The sequence below is a fragment of the Pholcus phalangioides genome, unplaced genomic scaffold (assembly GCF_987345545.1).
Source record: "Pholcus phalangioides strain wild (caught in Gottingen) unplaced genomic scaffold, Ppha-v1.0 ptg000008l_1, whole genome shotgun sequence".
In the NCBI taxonomy this organism is placed as follows: Eukaryota; Metazoa; Arthropoda; class Arachnida; order Araneae; family Pholcidae; genus Pholcus; species Pholcus phalangioides.
In genome coordinates this window covers 19,697,190-19,724,508 of record NW_028301601.1, presented here as the reverse complement: position 1 = coordinate 19,724,508, position 27,319 = coordinate 19,697,190, and the positions used below count along the sequence as shown (strand labels likewise).

Sequence of the window (27,319 nt, the reverse complement as noted above, 5' to 3'; positions counted from 1 at the left end):
CTAGGCAATGAATCTAAATTTAAGAAAATAAAAATCCAGCTATAACTAAGTAAAACAAGGCTGCACATAACAAACTAAAAATAAATAGATGAGATACTACTGCTTGTTACTATGCATAAAGCTTGTTAAATGCCCACCTATACTGTTTAAAATGAACAAGGAAAAATTATTTCAAAAAGGTCTTGTAATTTAAAACCATTCAAGATCTATACGAAGCAAGCTTCAGATGGATATTGGTATTCCCAAGAGAATATTCACCCCAACTTATTATCCCCATATTCTTATCACAAAAGAATATTATGGTTCTACACAGTTGACTTCAAAATGCATCCAACACTGTGTTTTTAATGAAAGCAATGCTTGTTTTAAAAATCCCTCTCAGGCATATCATCTGATCATTCAAATGAGAATTTAAAATCAGGAGTATGCACCTGCATAAATATTTAACAAAAAAGCTTGAATTAGTTTTTTTTTTCAAGGAAAAAACTGATACTTGAAGCTCACAGAAATTGCAAAAGGAGGAATGCAAATGTGCCAACTTTTGGAATCCAGAAATCCGGAGATTCTCCCGAGTGAGATACCCCCCCCCCGCCCCTCATAGACTCGATCAAAAAAATTTTTTTTAACCAATTAAGACAAAGTTCCATTATTCCTCCCCCCCCCCTCCCCAAGGCAGGTTCTACATTGCCCCTGAGCAGAATATAATTCCAAGTCAGTCTTTCCATGCAGAATAGAGAAATCATGTCTACATACTGTTCATAAAACATAAGTGTTTCCTTTCGTGGATGCTATCAGTGATTGATAATCTTGAACAGTTGAACTCTTAAAAGCTTGATATTTAGCTTTATATAGCTTAAAGCTTTATATTTTATTTCTGAAGACATATTTAATCAGAGGAAACAATTTAAAAAACTTCAAAATACAAAGTTGCTGGCGAAAAAACTTGTGTTTATCGAACGGCTGTTAATGGAATACAATAACGATTATACAGAAATTTCGGCAGCCAAAGTCATGCCCCTGATAAATGATTGCCGATAAACGCTACGTAAACAAAGTCACGACTTTGTCAGTTGCTTATATGTGGTCACCAAGACTTTTTTACGGCTGCTCGATGGAAATGATCACAGCTGTCCTCTATGGGTGTTTTCCCTAACAATGATGGCAGTCATTGATGTCACAACAACGTGAAAACTCGTGTACAATCTCATTTTCTCTGCCAAGGAGAGCAGGAGGAAAAATGAAAAATCCGGAGTCTCCCACCTAAATCCAGAGTTGGCAGGTCTGGGAATGGTTTATGACACTGCAGTCGCTGCTCGATTTTACAAACAAGTCTGTTCGTAACAAACAATGTCATTTCTTTAACACATCTTTCCCATTTATGAACTTTTAATTTTATATACAAAATATATATATTTTTTGACACAATTTTAAAGATATAAGAGAGATTTAAACACATTTTTGAGGGTAAATTATGGTGTAAAATTTTTCTGAAATATATTTGAAATTAACACATCAAATCTCACTGAATCAATACTTAATGGAATTTGCAAGACAAAAGAAGTTACAAGAATTTCAGCTTCTCAGTGTTCAGTTCATTCAGTAAATACATCACTGAAGCTGCATACATTTCATAAAATTCAATTTTCAATGCAAATGATATACTCTGAAAAATTTTATTGTCTTTCCCGTTAAGTTGGTGTGTCACATGTGGTATTATTAAACATAAATAGCTGATACACAAAGATAAGACAGTAAATTTTAATTGCATAGCACAAAATATCAATAAAAAACCAAAAGCTATAGCAACTTAAATCAAAACTAATTAACTGAATAACGATCACTCATTACAATGTGAATGAAAGGTAATTTTAAGAGTTTTAAATAGAAAGTCAGAAAAACATTTCCATATGTGTGAGTTTGTGTCTACGCACAGAGCCTTCTTCAGAAAATGCAGTGCTGCAAATGTCACATTTGAATGGTTTCTCCCCAGTATGAGTCCTCACATGATTTCTTAAATGAGAAGTATAGAAAGTCATATATGGACAAAATGGGCAAAAGTGTTTCTTTCTTTCATGTCTATAACCAACTTGAAACATGTAACCTGCACAAAAAAAAACTCTTTTAATATATGATGAGACAGATATATTCATGCAAACTGATATTTTAGAGCATTTTCAATTTACTTCCTATTAACTCACATAGTTGATGCCATGCTGACGAAGTTCATACTGATCTTTTTACCAAAATATCATGATGTCGACAGAATTGGAGGGGGAGGTGAGAAATTCTAGTTGCAATAAGTTAACAAAGTGTTATGCACGTTTTTTTTAAGGAGATGTTATCAAGTCAAATCCTAAAAATTTTGAAAAAAATCAATTTCAAAATTTTAGCTTCTCAGTATTTCATGCAATAAGCAGATGCATCATTGAAGCTGATTGAAAATAAACACATATATGAATTAAATTAATTTCTCCCCTTTCATTATTCAAAAATATTTTAAATGATGAATAAATATAATTTATTCCACTGGCATGTTCTATGCAAGATATGTATAACTAGGTCTCAATGATAATTTGCACACATCATAGTGATCGTCATTCTTTTATTCAAAACATGAATAGAACAAACACACGGTATAATTCAGCCGTTTGAAATATACATTTATACACACAAAATATTTTTTCTCTAATTGTAATATCGGAAGATATACAGAAACATATGTCAACATAGTAAAGAGTGGAATTTTATGCATGAAGAATAGAAACATATTTCATTTAGATACATTTGCCATTCACAAATAAAATGGTATCAAGTAGCATTTCATCATGGTTGAATAAACTTTGAAAAAAAAGTACATATCATATACATTAGAATTCAATTAATCATAGATCAGTTCAATATTAAAGCATTCAGGGCTTTCAAACTTTTTTAATACAGTAAAACCTCCTCTAACGGCCACATTTTGTTGGAGCCAAACATGTCCCATAGACATTATAGGTAACTTCCGAAAAACAGCTACTTTGGATGAGCCAGAAAAACTACACATATCACAATGAAAAAATAATAATTTTAAAGGGAGCCCCCCCCCCCTCGAACTCCACGATGGTGGGGGGGGGGGAAATCACACATGTTTGCTTTCTTTTCCTGGGTACAAATGCTAGATGGGTATATTGGAGGCAGTGGAGAGGGGGGGAAAAGGGCCAATTAAGTGGTCTGTAAATGCACTATGGACCACTTAAGTGATCTGCAATTGTACCGTGGGCCACTTGTGATCTTAACCCATTAACAACGACTTTGATTTTTTTTAAAACAAAAAATAATGAGTGGAACCACTTCCCCCATTTATTCGCAAAGAAAGAACTTAAAATTTAGAATGGCAAGTCTTCTTACTGACCGGTGTTATGGGTGTGTTGCGGACCACTTAATCAAAGTCAGAATATGCTGCAGGTCACTAAAGTGATCTGAGAATGGGGCCCTCAGTTCATTCATAAAAAATTAGGTTTGAGGTCGCGCGCCACATCAGATGACTCTGAGGGCTACATTTGGATGCACCTCATGGGTTGAGCATGTATGGGTCTATCATGGGCGAGAATAAAAACCTATTTGGAGTTAATGATACATCGTCTTGATCCATATCAATTTTTCCTGCCAAGTCATTCCTGTTGTGTTTTACCTCAGCACTGCAAGCCTAAATATTAGGATACCAAAAATAGTGCTGTAGACTGATTAACAGGGCAACAACTAGATACTTGGTCAGCCAAGGAAAAGAAACACATTTTGGTGCCCCCTTGTAATTTTCAAGGATACTTTGAAGAGTGCGCCCCTTATGGCCTGGGGCGCCAGATCCAACTGATCCCCTCGTAGTAGTGACTAGTGACCCTGTTGATTAATCAATTATTATAACATTACAGTAACAATATAATTATATATTCTAATATAATCAAATTATATAATTATCTTAATTCCAAAACGGATTATCCTTTTAGGTTATATAGATTGCAAATTTTAGTTGTTTTTTCAGAAATAAAACAGCGGTCACATTTTCACGGTCCATTAGTTGCCATTGTTGGAAGGTTTTACTATATTTAAAATACCTCTCTATGCATCTTGTCTACATTTCTACATTTTAAACATTTAATTATACAGAAGTAAAACAGAAATTTGCCAATATTCTAATGAACAGTTTTAATTGAGATCATTTTTTAGCATAAGTGGTGGGACAAACAACCAAAAGCTTCATGTCTGAAAATCTTAAATTTGATGGCAGATCATGATGCAGTATACATATTGCAAACTTAAGAAAACTGAATTTAATACGTCCATCTCCCTAATTTTAGCATTTCAAGAATTGAATTTACAAAATGATAAATATCAACTGTGTTCATGTGTGGGGGCGGGGGGAGGGGGGGGGGTTTAGTAGCAATTTTATTAATTCAGTAATTATATATTTCTTTTAGTTTGGATTATAATTTTAAGGCATGAGAATGTAGCATATATTGCCGACTGATGGTAAAAAATTCTAATTTCATATTATTCAGCGCACCCTTCAGAGGTAAAAATACTTAAAAAAAAAAAAATTAGCTAAGAGCAGAACAATATTTCGCAAAAAAAAACTTTTTGATCGTATATATATATATAAATTATTCCATGTTATTCAAAACACATTATTTGTGCCAAAACAGGGTTGATGCTATAGTCACATTTTTTGCAAAATGTGAAGAAAAATCTTAGAATGCAAAAGTAGTAGCCACTTTCACGCAAAAATGCTTACAGGATGTATGAAACGAGTAGACATCCATCCATCAGTCAATCAGTCATTAGCATTTTGCTAAAGCTCATTTTCCCATTTTAGCTTTTTTTGCTAAAGAAATTTTTTATCTAGCTTAAACCTTGTGCCAGAGAAATTGTCTTTGTTGTTTGAAAATATTAAGGTGAACTGATATATTTGATTGCAACAAATACGAAACTGCATTTTTATGATAATAATAAATACATCTCTATACAATCAAACTCAAGGGACTAAAGAAATGCATTATTATAAATGGAATACATTAATATTATGAAAAGTACATCAAGACCGCAGAGTAATACTGTTGCATAGGCAGTTATAATTATAGAGGATATTGTTCTATACGATTTTCACCATGTATAATGAATATTTTTGAATTAAATATAATCTTATCAAATAAAATTTTATGTAATATTTTATAACATTTATCTTTCAAAAAAATTACTTTTTAAAGTAAATAAACAATAATAGTCCATAAAAAGCAAACTACAAGTCAAGTATAAAATTCTACCCTAATTATAACTGAAAATTCTATCTAGTCAGTTGAACAAAACAAATTTCTCAATACCAAAGTAAAAGTATACACGAGATTTTTATGCTTAGAAAGAAATACAAAAGTAAGAATGAATACACACAATCAAGTAAAAAAAATTCCTGCGCAACAAAACAACTAATTAAAAAAAAAAAAATTTTTTTTGTCTGCAAATGAAACTTTATAAAATAATGGAAACTGGTAAAAGTCATTACACTCCACATACAAAAAAAAACATCATTTCCTTTTACGTGCATGTGTTAGAGCATCTTTACAGTCGTCAAAAAATGTAACTGAACTTGTCCAAGTTATTTTATGTGTTACCCAGATATGTCCTTTAAGATGACTTCTTTGTTTGAAGATCCGTTTACAGTAAGGACACATAATGGGTTTTGCTCCAATTTGTATTATACTAAATCTCTTTGAGAAACTGGAACTACGAACAATACAAGTCCTGTACTGAAGTCTTTTAGGCTGATTACTCTGCATAGGAGATTCACCTAAATGCAGAACAAAAACAATTATTAAGAAAATTCTGGCAAGTTTTATTCAACAATTTGAAAGAAAAAAAAAATTATTAAATTATTTTTTTTCTTCGAATTTTCTTTGAAGTAGAGAAAAATTCAAAAATAAAATTAAGGACATTGAATAAATCATTATTCATAAAATTAACTTTTATAAAATCACTGAATAATCATTAAATATCACTGATCTGGTACATTTCGCATATTGAGAGCGGTATCCCACACAAAAACACAAATATATAGTCTTTCAAGCATGAGGTGAGATTTGGCCCCATCATGCCAACCGTGTCATGTCGTATGAACTTATTTTTTTCTAACAGAAGCCAACTGTGAAAACTAAGCAATGAGCAATTTTAGGTTTGCAATCTCTTTATGTATTGTGGCCAAATCTGGTCTCATGCGAGGAGAACTATACTCATTATATGACAAAAGCTTTACACTCAAATAATAACTCAAATAACAAACACATTGAATAATAAATAAAACCATCTTTTTGCATTGAAAGAATACATCTGATAAGCTAACAAACTTGAGATGAGGCATAACATAAATAATACATAAAAATGTTATCATTACAGTTACATGCCTATTGATATATTTTTCAATGTGAGATTTCGGGATTATTTTGGACAGATAGCATAAATAACATGCTAAAATAAATGGGTCATTTCATGAGTTTTCAGATGACTTGACTGCTTAAATCTACGTTCACAATGACTACATTTGTATGGTTTTTCCCCAGTATGTTTTCTTTCATGAATTTTTATATAACTTGGATATTCAGCTGAATATGCACAGTATTGGCATTGGTATCTCTTTGCCTTAGCACTCTGTAAAGCTTGAACAGGTAGAAGACCTAAATTTTGGAACAGAAAAGATAATTTTAATGAGATCTCCCTATTTTCACAAACTCCATTATAATCATATGATATAAAAAAAATCAAAGTAAGAGAATAACACTGTAAGCTCTAGAAATGTAAAAAAAAAAAAAAGAAACAAAACATACAGCAGAACACCCCCTCCCCCTAAAAATCCTGTTCTGTACGTCTTGGATGGTTTTATGTTACTATAGTATGGGTATACAGTAATTAGTAACATGTCAGCTCCTATTAGTTCTGTAAAACATAATTACATAACTTTTAACCGCAATAAATCATCCTGATTTCTCAACAATATTTGCAAAAAAATTCAATATTCCCCCATGAAATTCCCAACAGATTTGATATATTGGGTTGTTGAAAATTTAATGGCTCTTAGATAATGTCAGATTTAGACTAGTTGTGGAAAAGAGCAAATGCTGAAGCTTACATGAGTTTTTTTATATATCATTTATGAAATTATAGCATTTGTTTCAATGGAAGAGTACCAATAATACAGAGGGCATACCTTTCAAGTATCTAGCACTCTCACTTTGGCAGCACCACTAGACAATGAAAAAAGCGTAATCTGACATTATAAAATGGCCATACGTATACTTATAATTTCTCGCATGCATGCACTAATCCCTTAGAAGTTCCCCAAAGGAATCTTTACGAGGTGCATGGAATGGTTAAGGAGTCATTCAAGTATTACGTCAGCATTGATTGGGGGAAGGGGTTTTACGATTTACTGATGGGGTGGGGGGGGGGGGAGTTTGGATGATGCTTATGTCATGAACCACCCTTTATAAAAATATGAAATATTATTAATGGCATCTTACTCGGTGCCCCGAAAAGAAAAACCTTTCTCTAGTTTGTGGGCATGTGAACTAACATTCTCCCTATTGATAAGTCCCCTACAGAGCTGCTTTAGTGATCTCAATGTTCTATGGATCCAAGTGATCTAGAAATGTGTCCAGGCCACTTAAGAGCTATGGAACTGTGCCGCACATCATTCAAGTGATTCGTAATTATGCCAAGGATCACTTGAGTAATCTGGGATTGTGCCGTGGGTAACTTGAGTGATGTAGAACTGCACTGTAGCCGCTTAAGTGCTATAAACTGTGCTACATGTCACTCAAGGGATCTCTAAATGTAACATGAATTGCGTAAGTGTTCTGTAACTGTATCGCGGGTCAGTTAAGTGATCTGAAAATGTGCCACTGGCTGCTTAAATGCTCTGAAAGTGTGCCACAGGTAACTTAGGCTGACATTACACTGTAAAATTTTGATAAAAGTTCTTTTATCAAACTCAAAAAATGCAACCAATAAGCGCATCGGTTACATTCGAGCAAATACAACCAGTGATCTTATTTGTGGAATTTTTCAAATTTTATAAACAATATTTTATCAAACGTTTATAGTGTAATCCCGGCCTTAAGCAATCAGTAAAAATGTGCTGCTTAGTTCATTTTTACAAAATTAGGTTTGGGGAGTAGGCCACATCAGATAACCCCCAGGGTAACATTTGTCCCGCAGGCCAAAGAGTTGCTATATACCACTTAGAGGGTGGGATGCAATAAATTTCTTAAAAAATGTATATTGTGTTCTTAGCCTTCAAATAGCATTGAAATTAATAGAAATTTACTATAATAACACATATAAAGGTATTTTCTTTCGAAATTTTACATTATAAAAATATTTTTGCATTAAAGAAATACATTTTAGATCGTATGGGGGGGGGCAACGAGCCCTCTTATGCCACCCCCCTTCCCCCGCATACATCTCTGATCCCATCAATATGTGTTAGGATATAGGGGGTAGAGCTACAAAATTTTACTGATGGGGGGGGATCAAAAATGGCTAAAAATTTGCTGATGTAACACTTGAATAGCCCCTAAGTAGTAGTGTATTTGAGCTTATTTGAATTAGCTGAATGCAGTGAAATTAATGATCTCCAAATACTTTTCTCTATTTCCATAAACACTTGCAAGCTGTTAGAGGAAAACTATTCCACTCTTGGTGAAAAAGGACAATAAAAATTTTCTTTCCAGATTATTTTGCTTGCGAATGCAAATGGTTAAATGCCTAATCATCATAAAATTATGCATAATTACTGCACCACATCAGATGAATATTTCTTGGATATTTTGTACTATATATCATATTCCAATTATCTAAACAAACGCTTTGCAAATATATTAAATATGTAAAGAATACTATCGCGCATTATCAGATAAGTATCATGACTGTGACATACATTTTAAATTTCACTGTCTTAATTTTAGTAATTTAATGCAAAACATATTTAAACCAATGGAAAAAATGGGTACTTCAAAACACTTTTCAGTAATAAAAAGAAACAATATATGAATGGTGTGAAAACGTGTCCTTCAAAACTGTGGGAAAAGAAACAATGTCAAGTAGAAAAAGTAATCAAAAAACGTGTCCTTGATATGTCATTTATTTCACTAAATGTACCAAGATACAAAATTTAATTTTCTATATGGTTCCCCGTCCTGAAAGGTCAAATTTGAAAGTTGTTGCCCTATTATTCTCAAGCTCAACAGAAATATTCCATGTTTCTAAGTGGAATATTGGCTGAAAGATTTGAATTCAAAAATGAAGGAAAGAACTATTCTATACTTCATATGCTGTTCTTTACCACACGTTTAGTGATTTCTAAATTCAAATATCACAGCAAATATTGCACTTAGAGATGAAATTTTGTTGTTGAGCTCAATAGAGACAGAGTTTATAATTGAGTTAGAAGATGGGGCCGTAAAAAAAATTATCCAGTTAATTAATTTCTCCATCTCTGTACATATGCAGTCCTCGATACAATAAATGATGCATCAAAGGTAGTCACATTGTTTGAATACTTTTTTCCAGTTGAAAATGTTTGTATATCCAGCAGTTTAGGAGTTATTTGAGGTGAAACTGACATGTGTTTCCACCCTAAATAGTGAAGTCTGAACTGTTCGAGTGTCAATAATTGGAAATGCTGAAATTTTCTCCTTTAAAAGACACACTACAATTCACTGGAACAAAATGTAAATACTTTTTGCTTGAATGCAAGTAATTTCACCTAGAAAGACACTCTGTAATGTCGATTAATCAAAAATTAAGAACAAAATCAGATTATGCAGAAAAGTCTGAAGAGTGATTAATATATTTGAAAAAAATGGCCCCATGGTCTCAATGTAAGTCTCCAAGTCCTTAAGTAATTCAAGTAAAGTGAAACCTGTCTAAGACAGACATTGTATGAGACAGAAACCTGTCTTTTAAACGGAATCAAAATATAGTCTGTTCAATGATTAGTGCTTTTATAAAACGTAAATCTGCCTATAAAAGAATATTATTTGTCTGTTGACGTTCTGTTTCATACAGGTTTCACTGTATTTGTACAACAAGGACTTTCACACAAGCAAAACTTTTCCTCTTGGTTCCATTAACATAGCTGCCAACTTTTGAAAATGAAAATTAGGGAGATTTTCGAGCGGACCCTTATTTTATACTAAAACCACTCCCTAATAAATACAATAGGGATTTTCCACACATAAAGGTTAATGTGTAGGGAATAAAATCCCTACGCAAATAGCAAGTGAAGTTGGAGGCCAAAACTTCAATGGTGATTGAACAAACATTCTGCACGAATGACCCCAAAATCATCAGAAGATGAAGGAAAAAAGCATCAATTTTTAAAGAACACTGACTTTTTGTGACATTGGCTTGATTTTTTTTTATTTCACATGGGTGATGATGTCAGTCTTTCCACCATGACAGATGTTCATGTCCTTAACACAACTTGCACAAGAAGAAAAAGTCAGACTTTTTCTGGAACGTTTATGAAAGGAAATTCATTGGGGAATAAGTATCTTTAGAATTGATTAAATATTTTTTTGCTTATCAAGTATTCATGTACTGTTATCGCACATACGTAACTTCAACAAAAGAGGAAGTTCTGACCACATGTGCATCACTTTAATCTTCAATTATCATCCAGGACTATTATCTGCTAAGCTATTTCCCTGCACGATAAGACAAACAACTTTTCTTGTTACCATCAGAGGGTTTGTGAAACTTCCTTATAAAAATGGAATTTCCCACTATTCTCCCATTTACGATGTGTGACATCATTTCGCAAGGGAAAAAAAAAACAGAGGCAAAAGACTTTTTTGCCCCACAAGAAATTCCTCAGGGATTGTTTTCAGAAGCTGGGATTCTTTTTAAATGAAGTAGGGAATTTTTAGAGACAATTAGGGATTTTCGTGATTTTCGTAAAAATTTGGGAGATTTAAGAACTTTTCAGGAGGTCGAGAGATGAAGCTAAAATTTGGGAGACGTGGCAGCTATGCATTAACCTTGGATTATCAAGAACTTAACAGCAATCTTATTTTATAGATACACATACAGCATTATTGGATTTGAGTTATTCAAATGTCATGAGCATTGTAAGTTAATGATTATGATAAATTAACGAATCAATCACATCACACAAAATTATATAGAAAATTCTCATTTTTAATAACAATAAAGTAATTTTTTTTTAAATTAGATTAATTTTCAACAAAGAAACTTTCACACAAGCACCTCTCATACATAAAAAAAAAATCGAACTTTTCTTGCTAATCATAACATAAAAAGCAATGTTCAGAATATGTGACTTTAAAGAGACAAGAAGTACACATACAAATTCCTGTAGCACAATTTGTTTTAAAACTTTCAAAACAATCACCGATATAACCATCTACAGCCCCAGATAATTCCTTTCAGGACAGCCAAAGCAAAATTTTTATAAGGGCGAAACATTACAATAGTTATTTGTTTTTCCCTTTCAATAAAATCACAAAAATACTCCTCTCTCTCTCACTCACACACACAAAATAAAACTTTTAAATAATTTCTGATCACCATTTTCAAGGTTCTGTATAATACGATAAAGTTCTTGATGAATAAGTATTCCTTACAGCATATCCCTCTGGTTCAAAGCTGGTAGGTTTTGAAAAATTATAGATATCAATTTCACTGTAGTTACACCATATAAAAAATTTCCCCAACTGCCGTTTATCAAGAACAATAATCCACAATCAAAAAAATAATTATGAAAAACTGATATCATTTGCCATTTCACTCAGTCTTAATAATTTAGTGTGTTATTCTCAACAGTTACTTCTTTCTCCATACACAGTTGGAGCTGCTTATAACAAAGTCAGAAAAAACAAAAAATATTTGTCGCCTGGGAGTTTTGTTACATCCGTACCAGTTTTTATAAACATAGATAAGCAATACAAAACTCACAAGAAATAGAAAAACTTTGCTATATGTGAACATTAGAGAGAGAGTAATATCTATGTTCATTATACGCGAGCTCGACTGTACATATTTCGTGTCGTAGTGATGCATGTTCAATAACAATTTCTTCAGTTGAACATAATATATTAAATAGAAGCAGTAGTGGAAATCCTACAACAACATATAGACATAAATGTTTGTTTCATATATATATATATATATATATATATATCAACAAATCAGTTTACCTCTAAAGTGGATATCGTACTGAAAGAGTGACACTTCAAATTACGGATGAAATTTAGATACAAACACACAGGTGATAGTGAATGAATTTTGAAAAAGAAAAGTTTAATATGCATGTACAAAAAATATTTTTTTTTCCAAATTTGAGGCAGAAAAATTAAAAAATCCAAATTTTCACTTAGTTTATATGCCTAGCCCAGGAACTTTATGATACCACCTTGAGCACTTGTGAACTTTAAGGTGATTCTTTTGCTTGAAACACCGTCCACATTTTAAACACTCAAAAGGCTTTTCTCCTGTATGAGTTCTCACATGATTCCGCATTATACTAGGATAGTCTGCTGAGTATGTACAATACTGGCACAGATATTTTTTCTGTTGAAGTGTTGTCACATGTTGAATGTAAAATCCACCTATAAGAATGGAATAGGAAGTATAATGGAATATCATGACAAATATCATTGAAAATAATAAACTTTCAAAGCAAGGGTAAACAACCTTCAGCCTATGATCTGAATTTATTGGAAATAAGGATTATTCCAGAGAAGAAGCAATAATCTTGTCATTTTTAGACATCTACATAATCACTGTCATATCTTCATGTACTTAGCATCTGAAATGCAATTCAATTTTGTTTGACAAACAAAATTTAACTTGGTGTTAGTGATGAAGTATGAGTAAAGAATAAGATATATTTGACATACATTTCAACAGAAATAATCCACAAATGCTGACATTGTACAAATAAGCATGTTCAAATTTCTAGAACAACCGAGCACATAAAAAAAAAGATTTAAAAAAATATTAAAATAATTACCACAAAGATTCACAATTGAAAACCTTTTAAAGATTTGGAGTATTACAATAATTTTTTATGCATATGTATCATCTCGTGTGATTTCAAATGTGCTTTTTGCTTGAAAGCCTGTTTACAACATGAGCATTTGAAAGGTTTTTCTCCAGTATGAACTCGTATATGATACCGCAGATGGGAGATATTATCAGAAGAATAGCAGCAGTACATGCACTTATGTCTCTTCTGAGAAGCTAGTTGAAAGCCTAAAAGAAGGATATGATTTAGCATGAACAACAGAAAAAATAAATAAATGCAAATATAATATTTAATCTAACAATATAATATAAGATGATACAACATAAAGACATAAAATTTCATTGGAACATGCTTTTGAACAAATGTTGCTTATTTCAATTATACTTAATCATTTGACAAAATTCACATCATAACTACCAAAGCACAAATGAAATTTATTGATATCAAAGGTATAAGTGAAGAATAAAATATTGAAAAAAGTGAAGATCTGTAACATAAAAGAACATAAAATTGCATAGGGTCTTTCATTTTTTAAATTTAAGCAAATAACAAGTCAGTAGAAGATGGAAATTATTTTCACAATGTAACATATAAATCAATCATCCATTCATTGGAAGCTATTTTCTTTTGATGAAAAATAGTTATAGCAGCTTCTCTAATACTAAATGAAACATTAAAAAATTGTTGGCATAAACCATTGTGCAAACACAAAATTCACTACTCAAAACAAATCCAAAGAAAAAATTCTCCAATTGAAAATACTGGTATTAATCATTTTGAAATAGTTTTTGAAGATGTTACTGAATATTTTCAAACGTCTAAAAAGGAAATTAATTAAACAGCTTAAAAAAATTAAAAAGATGATATGTCATCATAAATTTTAAATTTTTCAAGGCAGATTTCTGAATTAAAATTTCAAACTTTTGTTCTTTATAATTATAATATAAACAGTTACTTATATTTGTACATAATAAAAATTTATACAACAATATTCATAAAATCAGAAGATAGCAAGAGCTCTGTGAACATTTTTTAAATTAAACCATATCAAGACAACAACTGCGAAAATTGAATCCTTGAACAATAATTCTATTGCTGATTTGACTATTCTGTAGCAAACATAATAATATCGAAGTGTTATGCACATCTGAAATACACAGTACAGAAAACATGGGATTCCATGAATCCATGAATACAAATATGACTATGTCATGAATCATGGAAACACTGAAAAAGTTAAGTTCATAGTCTGAATGGTTCTACATCATGCTTTTTATGAAAGCAATAAAATTAGTTTTATATATATATATATTTAGATTTCTACCAAGTAGAATGATTTTCATTTAATATGTCTCATTTCATGGGCTTTCAAATGAACCCTTTGCTTGAAGGCTTGTTCACAATAGTGACATTGGTACGGCTTTTCTCCAGTATGCACTCTTTCATGCTTTAGCACATTATAAGAACGATCAGAAGAATATGTGCAGTAGCGGCATTTATGTCTTTTCATAGAACATGGCTGCATGAAATCAAACATTCCTGTAAGAAATCGGAAACCAGAATGATTTTAATAAATGTAAAATAATTGAAGTAAATTGCCACAAATGGAGAGAAAAAAAATTGGTACATAAAATTCAACACTGCAACAATTTATGAAGTAAGAAGCAAAGTGTGAATACAAAATTTTATTCACAATAAATAGGGGAAAAAATCCAGAAAACAAATTGGTATACACATTGAAAGTAATATATTCAGAATGAAGTATTAGTCTAACAATAAAAAGAGGGTGAATATATTTTCATGCCAAGCAGATTCACAATCTAACTTGTTTTTTCTTCTTAACTCAAGCATTATGCATATGTGTTATCATGTGGGCTTTCAAATGAGATTTCTGCTTGAAGGCTTGTTTACAGTGGAAACATTGAAAAGGCTTCTCCCCAGTATGGATTCGTTCATGCTTGTGCAAATTCCCAGAATAACTAGAAGAATAGTTGCAATACTGACACTTATATCTTCGACATTGTGATTGTTGAAAGCCATATGTTCCTGTTGGGGAGGAAAAAATTGGTGTAAGTACAAAATGTGCAAAAAAGTGAAATACATAAAGCACATATGGTCCAAAAATGTAAATTGGCAATTTCTTCAAGTGAAGGGAGGGAAAAACTACTCAAAACCACAATAAATTAGTTAAATTGTTTAAAAACATGTATATCAATTAAAAATCATTTCTATGTATGCATAATAGATTTTAAAAACTCAACAGTTCATGAAGTTGTAAATAAACTGAAATTTCTTTGAATTGGAAATTTATCTTTTACAAATCCTATTTTAAAACCACTTTTGCATCTGGAAGTATCAATGGTTACAACCACATTAGCAGGATTCACAAGCACACGTTCAGAAATCTAAGCTAGTGATTTGCTAACATACCTCTCTCATTCTTCTTCTTCTTCATGTCAGGTAATGGATACTCAAAATTTAAAACTCTTGCAAATATATAAGTTTGATATATATTTATCTCTAGGAAGTACAAAAATAAATTGAACTAAAATAAAATATTCTCACTATAATTTAATTCATTTACTAAATACAGTACATAAAAAAAGTTTCATTTTCATACATCATCTATTACTATAACCAACTATTTTTCCATTAGGGTCACCCATATATGTAGAACACATATTCTAACATGTACCAATTCATTATAATTTCATAGATGAATAGTTAAGAGTGCATGTATGGCCTAGTATAGTAGTAGTAGAATCTTATTTTTTGGTATGAAATGCATTATATATACAGTCGAATGTTGTTATAACAAACGCCACGAGACTGGAGGGAGGAATCACTTCATTGGAACGAAATTTTGTTATAAAGAATCCCAGGTTACCTGGCATTGTTCCTATGTAAACTTATTTGGGGGATCAGAAAAGTGTTCGACTGTAGTATTTGTCAAGCATTGTTGGTATACTCAAAACAATTATAGTAGACATTTTTTAAAAAATCAAAGATGAGACTTATTGAGAAGAATAAAACTGTTCTGACAGATGCATATTTTAATTTCTTTTCATTCACTGTGAAACAAATTGTATCTCATTCTTTTAGTACAGCTCATTATTTCCAAGATATTGAAGTAAAATGATAATCACATTTGATACAGAAACCAAAATAAATCACTACTAATCAACATGCAAATTTGGCCGATTCGGTTCAGTGATTAGCCCGCTAATATTTTGTCGGAAAGGGCCAAGTTGAAATTCCACTTTGGGAACAGAAGTTTTAGCAATTATTTTATTTCAACGACAGATCCTGGTAAGCATTCACCTCCTGTCATTTCTCAAGATCTCATTACTGATGAATGAAATTCATACACAAGGATAATACATGGAAAATTACTGTACTTTCTGATATTGTTACATACAGTAAATGCAAGAAACTTTGTTCGATCCCAGAAGCTTTTAAAGTAAATACAATGTACACAGGAAACATATAAATTACTATACGGTAGACCCTCATTAAGACAGACATCACTAATTATGGAAGTTAAAAAATTTTAAATAATATAATAAAGGGCGCTTATTTTTAACTGACAAGTTTTATATATCTCCAAGCAAATGATTAAACATTGGTCATGGTTTTGTTTTGCATGGATGTGATGCACGATTCATACTGCTCACACCAGCCAGAAAAATTTAAATTAATGCAGCGTATATATGTACACATCTTCAATCCATCCAATGTTGGAGGTTGTTTATTTGTTATATAATAAGCACTTTCTATAGGTAACTACTTAAATTTCATTAATATACACCTTATTGCAGTGGTTATCAATAGATGCTCCACATATGCACCTCCCAGGGACTCCCCGGCCACTTGAGAAAAATAAAATAAATCAGTAAATTTTATTAAAAAAAAAGATGGTTATGGGGCTTTTAGCAAGTCAATAAAAGTTGAGAACCACTGTCTTATTGCATTACACCCCCTATAAGAATTATATTTTACAAACTGGATTCTGATTAAAATGGACAACTTTTAGCCCCTATTAGTCTGTTATAATGAGGTTTTAGGCCGGTATTACACTATAAAAGTTTGATAAAATCCATTTTATAAAAATCTAACCAATAAGGTTATTGGTTACATTCTAGAAAATGCAACTGTTGACCTTATTGGCTGCATTTTTCAAGTTTTATAATAGGACTTTTATCAAACTTTTATATTGTAATACCGGCCTTACTGTACTCTTTTTTAAAACAAAATTGACAACAATTTATTTGCTGCGTACATGGTACCTTTATTAATAATCACTGTTATATGTTCCAGATTTTTTCACAAATGAACCAGCAAATAATAATTTCAAATAACATATAAAAGTTTTAAATGAAAATTTACCATATAAAGATCATGAATAATTATTTAAATGCTTTAGAAACTGTATCAAATAAAAATGTATGAAAATTAGCCTTTAAAAAAGTAGAATAAATTATCATTAACTAAATAAAACACAATATAAAAAAACCCAGTCATCTCATTTGGTGTATTTATGATTCAATAATATATTACAAACTCTATTATCTAAAAAAGTTACTATAAAAAATATATGTACATATAAGGAACTAGAACAGGAGTTGTTAACCTTTGGTGCCCCACAGACCCTTTACACCAATAGGACAAAAGGTATGGAACCCATTTCCAATTGGATGAAGGCCCCAGGGACCCATCATCAATAAAATGAACTTCACAGAATAATATTCCGCACATGAAAATGTAAAAACAATACGTTGCTTTGTCATCCAAGCCCACAAACCTGTTCTCTCCAAGGACCCCGGTTAAGAACCACTGAACTAGAACAACCGGATAAGCAGTTTATCAAAATAGAATTTGGTATATGCAACATATCCTGCCATGAAGAAGCAGTAGTGACCACTGTTCCCGCTAATCTGTGTGCGCCGTGTGGGCGGCTGACAATACATCGTGAAAATGCTTCAGCGCACAGAAGAAAAGGGGCTATGCATGTAAAATAAAAATTAGAGGGAATGTTGGTAGTGGCATAAAAAGAAACTTATACGCAACTTGACTATCACACAGAATTTACTACAGTTAATACCTCTCAAAAAACCAATATCAAAGACCAATATAAGGACCAGAAAAAATATGTACAAATAGTCTTGCAAAATGCAGTAAAATTGTTTCATAGAATTTTCCCAATTGTTAGCCGTTGCAAAACTACGCAAATATAGTTTTTACATGTAAATTTCTACTACAAACACATTTTATGCGGATAATTCGCTAACAGATGGGAAAGAAAATTAGGATATGAAACTTTAGTACCCACCTAAGGACGTGTTATTTACATTGTGTTTGTACATTTGGGTAGAGAATGAGCAATCTGCTAATTGGGGTTTTATCCAATTCAATTTTTATCATATGTAATGCATGTGGAAACAATGCAACAATAAAAATTATCTATTTGACATGCTTATTCCCTCACAGAGTATCCACATACAGAGATTTAACTGAAATATTGTTCCACATTTTCTCATGTCTACTTAACAATTTCGCACATTAATACTAAAAAAAAGAAAAGAAATAAGAATGGGGAAAAATATTAATACGAAATTAAAATTGACAAGATGATAGTCAATATTATTATTTTTTAAAATAGCGAAGCATATACAATTTTTTTACTGATAGTCCATCGGAACATTGGAAAACAACAAGATATAGGAAATTTTCTGCACTGGGAAAAGGTTATTTTTGAACCATATAAGACATGGTAAACATAGGAATGCAAAACAATACCACTCTTCTTTATGTATAACTTTTATACTTCCGTAACTATACATGTCAAAAAATATCTTTCTTTGAACTGAAATGACATATTTCATGGCCTCTGGCATGTCCTTTCTGTTTGAACACGCGATCACAATAACGGCATTGAAATGGCTTCTCTCCAGTATGTGTTCGCATATGATTCTTCAGGTTAGTCATCCACTTTGTAGCATAGGCACATAACTGACAATGGTATTTTTTCTCCTCTGCTTCATATTCAACAAGATGACCTAATTAACACAAAAAATGGCTTATTCAACTGTAAATCAATCATTATTTCTCTTTCTCTTAAGAATTCATGTGATCTATCACAAATAGGAAAATATTTTGATGGACAAACAAGCAGCATATAATTAACTTTTGAAATTAAGTACATACATATTTTCTGAAGAGATTGAATTGAAATTTTTGAAAAATGGTAAATTAGAGAAACTTAAGATTAAAGTCCTTTTCAAAGGAAATGTGATATCTCATGACTTTTCACATGTCCTCTCTGCTTGAAAACACGATCACAATAAGTACATTGATACGGTTTTTCACCAGTATGTGTTCGCATGTGGTTTCTCAAGTTAGTTTTGACATCACTTGAGTAGTTGCAGTGTGGACATTTGAACTTTCTCTGCTGTTCCTTTAAAAGTTCCATCAAATAGCCTAATATAAAAAAATAAATGAAACTTTATTGTCAAAAGAACAAACACAACATATATAATACACAACAATTATTTTAACAATGCAATAATTTTTAAGTAACAGACTTTTTAACATGGCTCAATCCAACAATTTTCAGGCTACCAAATTAACTATTCATCCAAACTTTCAAACAAAGTAAGATGTCGCATTTCATGTCTTTTGACAGACCCTTTTTGAGTGAAACTCTGATCACAATAACAACATTTGTAAGGTTTTTCACCAGTATGTATTCTTATATGGTTTTTAATATTAGTCTTTATATTGCTTGAATAATCGCATCGTGAACACTGAAACTTTCTGTCAAGCTCTCTTGATTCAAAAGACAGATAACCTAATACAAAATAAGACAAAAATACAATTCAATAATGCTGTTTCAAAAATTAAATGACTGGTTAAACTTTAGATCAAAATGTAGAACACAAGTATTTTATGTCGAGCAACAAAAGATTTGCGTATTTTATATGAACATTCAAAATAATATCATACCTCGACATGAAAATATTATACAATAGGAAAGGATGAAAGAATAACATACTAAGTGATTGCCTCACAATTCAATGACCTGCAATTGCTCACAATCCTCAAGTTGTGCATGCATAAGGGTGAAATCGAAAGATAGACCTATATGAAGTACATCATCCAGAAATTGGACTAACATTCATATAGAATACATTGCCTGGTATCTCAACATTTTTTCAATAGATTAATGTCAAATAGCAAGGCACTACTGCAGTTCTAATAATAACACAGCAAAAACTGTACAACTGAGTTTGCACAACCACAACAGTACAAATACTCAGGGTAGGAATAAAATCATTTCATGTAGCTTAATTATTTTTAAAATATTCTGCGACCAAGAATCACTATAATTTATTTTTACACAGATTTAATTTCAAGCAAAGGTGAAGGCTGAGTAAGGTGTCAGACAGAAACATAAAAAGAATCACTAAAGCTAAACCAAATGAGAACCATGAAGAAAAAATTATAAAATTCAATACTATTTATTTATTAAAAATACAATCATTGAAAGACCTTTGACCATTTCTATCAAGTGATGCACAAGTACAATGTATATATGAACACACACAAGTAAAAGGCAAAGTATTTGGTAAGACCATATCATATGGTAAAATCAATCAATATTTCTCCTTTAAATTTCTAAGAATTTTTAGAACTTTACACTGAAACTTCACTGGTATCTATCAATATGCACATTTCAATTAAATTCCTGTCATAGAATAACATTTGCGATATAAAGCATCAGACTCAAAATGTAAGACTGTTATTAAAAAAAAGTTAAAATTCTTTAAGTGTAAAATGTGATAACTCGTGTCTTTTTGCACTTCCTTTTTGAGCAAATACCCGATCACAATATTTGCACTGGTAAGGTTTCTCTCCAGTGTGAGTTCGTATGTGATTCCTTAGATTTGTCTTCCAAATTGTGGCATAGGAACAAAGGTGGCACTGGAACTTTTTTGGCTTCATCCCAAGACTAACTTCATCCCAAACACTTTCTGAAATTGAAGAATTGATCGACTTAGACTGTACAAATATATCTCAGGACATTAATTATATCCCCCTCCATGAATATAAAAAATTTGAACCTGTAAAATTTAAAAGCAACAATAATAAACTTTGAAGCCTGAAAAAAAAAATCGATATATTTGACATAAAAAATCAATAATGATCTTCAATGATACAAAAAATAATTTTATTACTGCTTTTGATTCATAAAATCAAATATTTCTTCAAATGAATGATTCTAAAGGGAGAAAAAAAATGTTCTGAAAAATCAAAGATGAACTTCAAGGACCAACTTGCATTTTTCAGCAGGGACCAAAACTTGCATCCATCTATCTAAAATGTGAACATAAATTGATTTTTAATGCATCAAATTGTCAAACCACAAATATTAGTTGAAACTGCAGCCTGAACTTTTTTTGTTATGATAACATTTACAAAACTACAGCCCGGAGATTATTCTTCAAATTGATTTGCATTCCCCTTTTGACCAGGATTGAAAATTTGTTTTATCTGAATTCACAAGTTTTTGCTAAAATAACAGCTGCTCAGATGAAACGTAATTAATTCAGGCTTCAACTTTGATATTTATAAAACATATTTTGAAATCATTTATTGAAACAGGTCAGGTGTTTTTAGATTAATTTGGTTAATATCTGTCTTAGGAGAGCTGTTTTGAATTTCATTTGTTCTATTAATAAGTCCATAATAAGTTATAAGAACTCTAGTTCAGTATAGAGCTCCTTGAAATATCAGACTGACTAATCCACCATCTTCGAGCAAAAGTGTGACATCAACGTTATCCCTATAGCCAATTGCTGTTTCCTGTCTTGCTCATCACTTGGAGCAGCAAACCAGCTTTTGTTTAAAGACGGAGCATGATGAGTCAACTCTTCTTTATAGGCACCTTAGTCAAGTACTAAGGTGCCTATGAAATTTACTACCATTAAACGCATTGAAAATAATTCTTTTGTTACTTCTTTTTCCGAGTCAAAATATTGAAATTAATTAACTAATCTCAATATAAATATTGAGGAAATTGATGAAAATTATTCGAGGAAATTAAATTATTTGAGGAGTCAGGAGGAACAGTTTTTCAAATAATAAAAATTGTACGTCCCGCTATGTGTGTCATAAAATTTTGCAGCAAAAATGAAACAGTTCACACATTACGGTGAATAAGTGTTGCTATAACCAAGGCATATAGGAATAACTGAATTTCCCTCATAGTAAAAACAAAATTGAATGACACTCTACATGGTTTACCAAACAGGACTTCAAAACAAAAATTAGTATGACAGTTAATAACAAAAACCACATCTCTTTCACAATTAATCTTTTACTGGCCAAATTAAGATTTGAATTGATTTTCTAAATTTTTTTGTTATTTCCCCTTTTGATCCTTTAGATTAGAGATATCAACCATAAAATTCATGAAAAAAAATTTTCTTGTATGTTTTCTGAACTTGCTCATGTCCATAGAAACATTAAAATCAAAACAAAAAAAAATTAAATTTTATTCTTCCTTAAAAATAGGTGATTCAAAAAAAATAAATTTGTGGCATAAATGCTGAAATGAATGAATTTTTTTCTTGCAAATTAAGTTTCGAATCTCATGCATTCAGGAAAAAAAATCAAGTGCTTCATGCAAGAAAAATATTTCTTTCTAATTAATAAAACCCATGTTTCCAACTGAAAACATTGGCCATTAAAATGAAGGCTAACGTGAAAACTTTGCAGACTTCAAAAAACTACTGCAGCACGTATATAATTTTCTTTCTAAGACACTGTATTCAACAACATTTTATCATCAATACAATTTCATAAAATTGAATATAAATACAAAGCATGAGAAAATTATCAATACCATAATTTTTGAAGCACCACACATATTCACCTTCAGGATTATTATTTTAACTTAAATACCAAGATAATTGAACATATTTATACTTAGTTTTTTTTGTTCTATGGATGTGATTATGTGAAGTAATTATGCACACACATTATTGGTTACAAAAATAAAGTACTCATTCATTCTTGAAAAGCATTTATGAGTTTGTGTGACAATATTATTTTCATCCACTTATTTTTAAAAATTGATTCATGAACATAAAAAGTCAGTCAGCAACATTACAAAAATTAAAAAATTTTTAAATTAGAAATAATACACGCAAAGTATACACACACATATATATATACATACTCAAAGTATGTCGCTTAAAAATTACTTAAAAGATTAATAACAAAAAAATATAATGTCTAGTACAATAAAATATTTCTATATTCACTTACTTTTTCTCAATTTTCTTTTCCCATCGAAATTTTTTTATACTTTCAGCAGAAAATATTTTTCTACAGACTACATCACAAATCAGTCCAGTTCATTATTACGAGCTGGTATCAGAAATTGGACACTATGCAACTGTTTGTACCATTCTGGTTCTCTATGCAGAGGGCTTAAAGTCCTGTCTGGAAAACATTGTGTTACCGGTTCTAAACTAGGAGTCTTTTTTTTTAAGCAACATGCTCCCACAAGAATTTTCTAGTCATTTAATCTTATTATGTAAATTCAAGCTGGTTTTCCCTAAATTCAGCACAAGTAAAATAAGCACATATTCTGATGTTGGTCATGATTACAAGAAACACAAAACTTACTGGTGACCAAAATACCTAAAAAACAATAAGTCAGAATCCAGTACAGTTGTATGAGAATCATCACAAGCTAAGAGCCATGTGATTTAGAAATTTATTGCATGATAGCATTACATGTAAGGTTAAGCACTCTGAAATACATTTTCAAAATACTGAAAAATATATATATATACAGTTGATGAGCGATTAAATCGTCAGCTTGTGAGTTAGTTCATGTTTTCTGGCGTGGACCTCTTGTGTGAATTTTTTATGGCAAAAACGACATATAAAAGGCTTTTCGCCAGTATGAGTTCTTGTATGAGCTTTAAGGTTCCACATTTTATAAGTTTTGTATGGACAAAAAGCACAACAAAATTGCTTCAAACCTTCAGACCAAAATTCATGGAATCCTAATGAATGAAAAGACAGTAGATAGAAGCATATTTTGATAGTGACTGTAATTTAAGATTGCATTTGACTTATTTTAAACTTTTTGAGTTCAGACTGAAATTACATAAATAAGCATAACTAAACTCAAAAAGTTACACGTAAGTTCATGATGAAAACAATCAAATCATCATTTGCATATCCACAAATTATTTAGAACCGAAGACTGCTTTTTTAATGTTACAAAATTTTGTATAAACTGTTAGAATTTTAACATTACTGTCAATGTTAACAATAAAATAGAAACAATTAAGGTGATTAAAACATAAATATTTGCAAAATTTGCTCAAACTCCAAGGAAAAACCTTGAAATTTAGTATTTTGATGAGGAAAAATAAAATACAGTGTATTTATATACAACATATTATGTACTGTATTGCATATTGATTTTTACACAGTTATTTTTAGTGAGTTTACGCGTTATCCTTACAAGGATAACAGTAAAAAAACAGTCTTTCAATAAAAGCAAAAACACACAAACTAGGGAATGGCAAGAGTATTAAAAAAATGTTAAATGCAAATAATCAACAACCACCATTGAATATTGCCAAAAAAGTTATTTAGTAATGGTCAAAAAAACAAACAATAGACATATTTTTGAAGTTAATTATCACCATAATGAATTTCTTCAAATATTTGCAATATCAATTTGTTTTTCCTTTGTATTTTCCCAATTGTAAAAAATGCACAGGTAACTATTTCTATTAACCATTCTGAATTTCCCCACCCAAAAGTGACAACGGTATACAAAGTTCTTGAATATCTTATGAAAAAACAAACTAAATTTAAACTATAAAACATATTTGTAATGAACAAAATACGTCAATTTTCTCTCTCTCAAACGTATAGGCTCAATTTATGTGTGTCATTTCATGTTTTCTTGCACTGACTAATTGAGAAAATGTCCTGTAACAAAAATGACATTTGAATGGCTTCTCTCCAGTATGGATTCTCTGGTGCATCTTCAAATGAGCTAACTGAACAAAACTCTTAGGACAGGAATGGCATTTATATGGTTTCTCGCCTGTGTGAATACGCATATGGGTTTTCAAGTTCCATGCATACAGAGATGTGTATGGGCAGAATGAACAGGCATATCTTTTTATGCTTGTTATGTCTCCTAATTCTGATAGATCAAAACCTATTAAAAATAAAAACACACCAATTATCTAGATCTTTAATGAAAGAGATATTCCAAACTGAATATTCATATACACACATTAAAGAAGACAAAAACTCATGAAAAAGGAAAACGAAATTATTGAAGCATAAAAAATGTCCCTATAAATGAGCAGTATATTTTGCGTAATTTTTATACAAGAATGAAAAATTTGATTTTTATGCCGATAGGACACATAATAATCACACAAACTCTCTAAAATTAATTCCAAAAGGATTACAATTTCATAACATGATTTTTTGTGCAGAAACAGTACAAAAAAAGAGTGAATAATATACCTGTTTTATAATTATTCTACTATATTACAATTTTTTTTTATTTTCATGAAACTCAACACACATAAATTTTTGAGAAATACAGAATAAATCAAACCAATGCTTCTCAGAATGATTATTTATTCAAACCACTAGTTCATTATGTGAAATTACAAACTTCATACACAAATATTGAGAAAACTATGATTTCTTACTCCTAATTTACATAAATAAGAAATTTTTTTTACATTCAAAGCACAGACAACCTTAAAATACTGAAAACTAATGAAAACTTGTTAATGAAATGAAAATGTTAATGAAAACTAAATCTTTACATTTTCCATAAGAACTGAAATAGGCTTTTTGACTAGGATACTGTACAAGCCATGCAAACGATGAACTGAATACAGTGATACCTTGGCTAATGAAGACAATTCATTTCAGGATCGCATTTGTTAGTTGAAATCTCAATAAGCTGAGACATGATTTTCCATACGTTTCTATGCAAAATCATTTAATTTGTTCCGGGTACTGTCAAAAATTTAAAGGTAAGTTTTTTGAAACACCAAGGAGTGCTATAAAACAGACAAAAACTGTCCAAAGGCAGATTCAAAATTGCATTTACAGCTTCAAAATTGGATGAGAATTTACAAGATGATGGCATAAGATCGTTTTATTTTACACTATGTAGATAAGTCTCAAGTCTACTAAAGCTGGTGTTGGCGTAACCCAGTCAAGTTCATAAGTGTCCCTATTCATTTGACAAATAATTTCTGTCTGATATATGCAGATACATAATCTCCTAGAATGCCCAGACTGTTCAATGTTTGATGCTAAAAGTCTTGCACTAAAAGAATGCATGTTTTGAAAACATGGGCTTCATTTTTTTTCAAAAACATTTTCTATTAGCTGAATCTTTCATTTTACATTAAATGGTTTAGAAACTTTCTGAAAGCAAAATGAAGATATGTCTGGAAAAAGATTCAGAGGTGGAAATGATTTAATCAGGCTCAAGTGACACCAATGATGATTGTGAAAAAATTTAGCTCATGACACAACTGTTTTATGTTAGTATGTGCAGCCAATCAATTAAAATGCTTGTTAGACCAAGCAGAAAACTCACGGAAAAAATTTTTCATCAGCCTAAAAATTTTAAGCTGAGGCATTCGTTAGCCAAGATATCATTGTTACTTATAATGTGCAATGAAATTCAATGGAAATCTATGTATAAGTTAAGGTTATATAAGACAATTAAAATACTTCAATAGCAGCTTTTTGACTCAAATTATTTCTTAGCAATGAATGTCTGGTGAACTCTCATTTGATGAGTTTTCACACTAACCAACTGAGAAAATCTTTTATTACAGAAAGAACATTCATATGGCTTCTCGCCTGTGTGAGTTCGCATGTGGGTTTTCAGATTCCAGGAATAGAGAGATGAATATGAACAGAACGAACAGGCATATCTCTTTATGTTTGAGACATCACCAAAGTTTTTCAGAGTAAATCCTATGTAAAAAAAAAAAATTGTGAATATTTTGATTATCCACGTAAGTGTGAAAATAACAGACTATTAGCACACACTATTTCAATGGGGGGGGGGGGGCACATCATTTTCTCATGACATTTTTTCTTCTCTCCAATGAAAATTATTTGCCAATAAAAATTTTAACCAAGTTAAAGAAAACATACATA

General features: G+C 31.0%; 2 protein-coding genes across 2 annotated transcripts; both read right to left on the bottom strand.

The window, feature by feature from the left end:
• Positions 1–6,313: 6,313 nt before the first annotated feature.
• Positions 6,314–15,530, bottom strand: LOC149083959 (zinc finger Y-chromosomal protein-like). Its single transcript, XM_089235235.1, has 4 exons — positions 15,506–15,530; positions 14,922–15,238; positions 12,430–12,762; positions 6,314–6,813 (listed from the first exon to the last, which is right to left on the bottom strand). Exons 1-4 carry the CDS (start codon positions 15,528–15,530, stop codon positions 6,496–6,498), a joined length of 993 nt encoding a protein of 330 aa, XP_089091361.1. The 3' UTR covers positions 6,314–6,495.
• A 1,987-nt stretch (positions 15,531–17,517) lies between these two features.
• Positions 17,518–25,465, bottom strand: LOC149083958 (zinc finger Y-chromosomal protein 1-like). The gene is made up of 4 exons (XM_089235234.1): positions 25,045–25,465; positions 19,703–19,935; positions 19,487–19,575; positions 17,518–19,137 (listed from the first exon to the last, which is right to left on the bottom strand). The coding sequence occupies exons 1-4, from the start codon at positions 25,228–25,230 to the stop codon at positions 18,917–18,919; spliced, it is 729 nt and encodes a 242-aa protein (XP_089091360.1). The 5' UTR covers positions 25,231–25,465; the 3' UTR covers positions 17,518–18,916.
• Between the last annotated feature and the right edge of the window lie 1,854 nt (positions 25,466–27,319).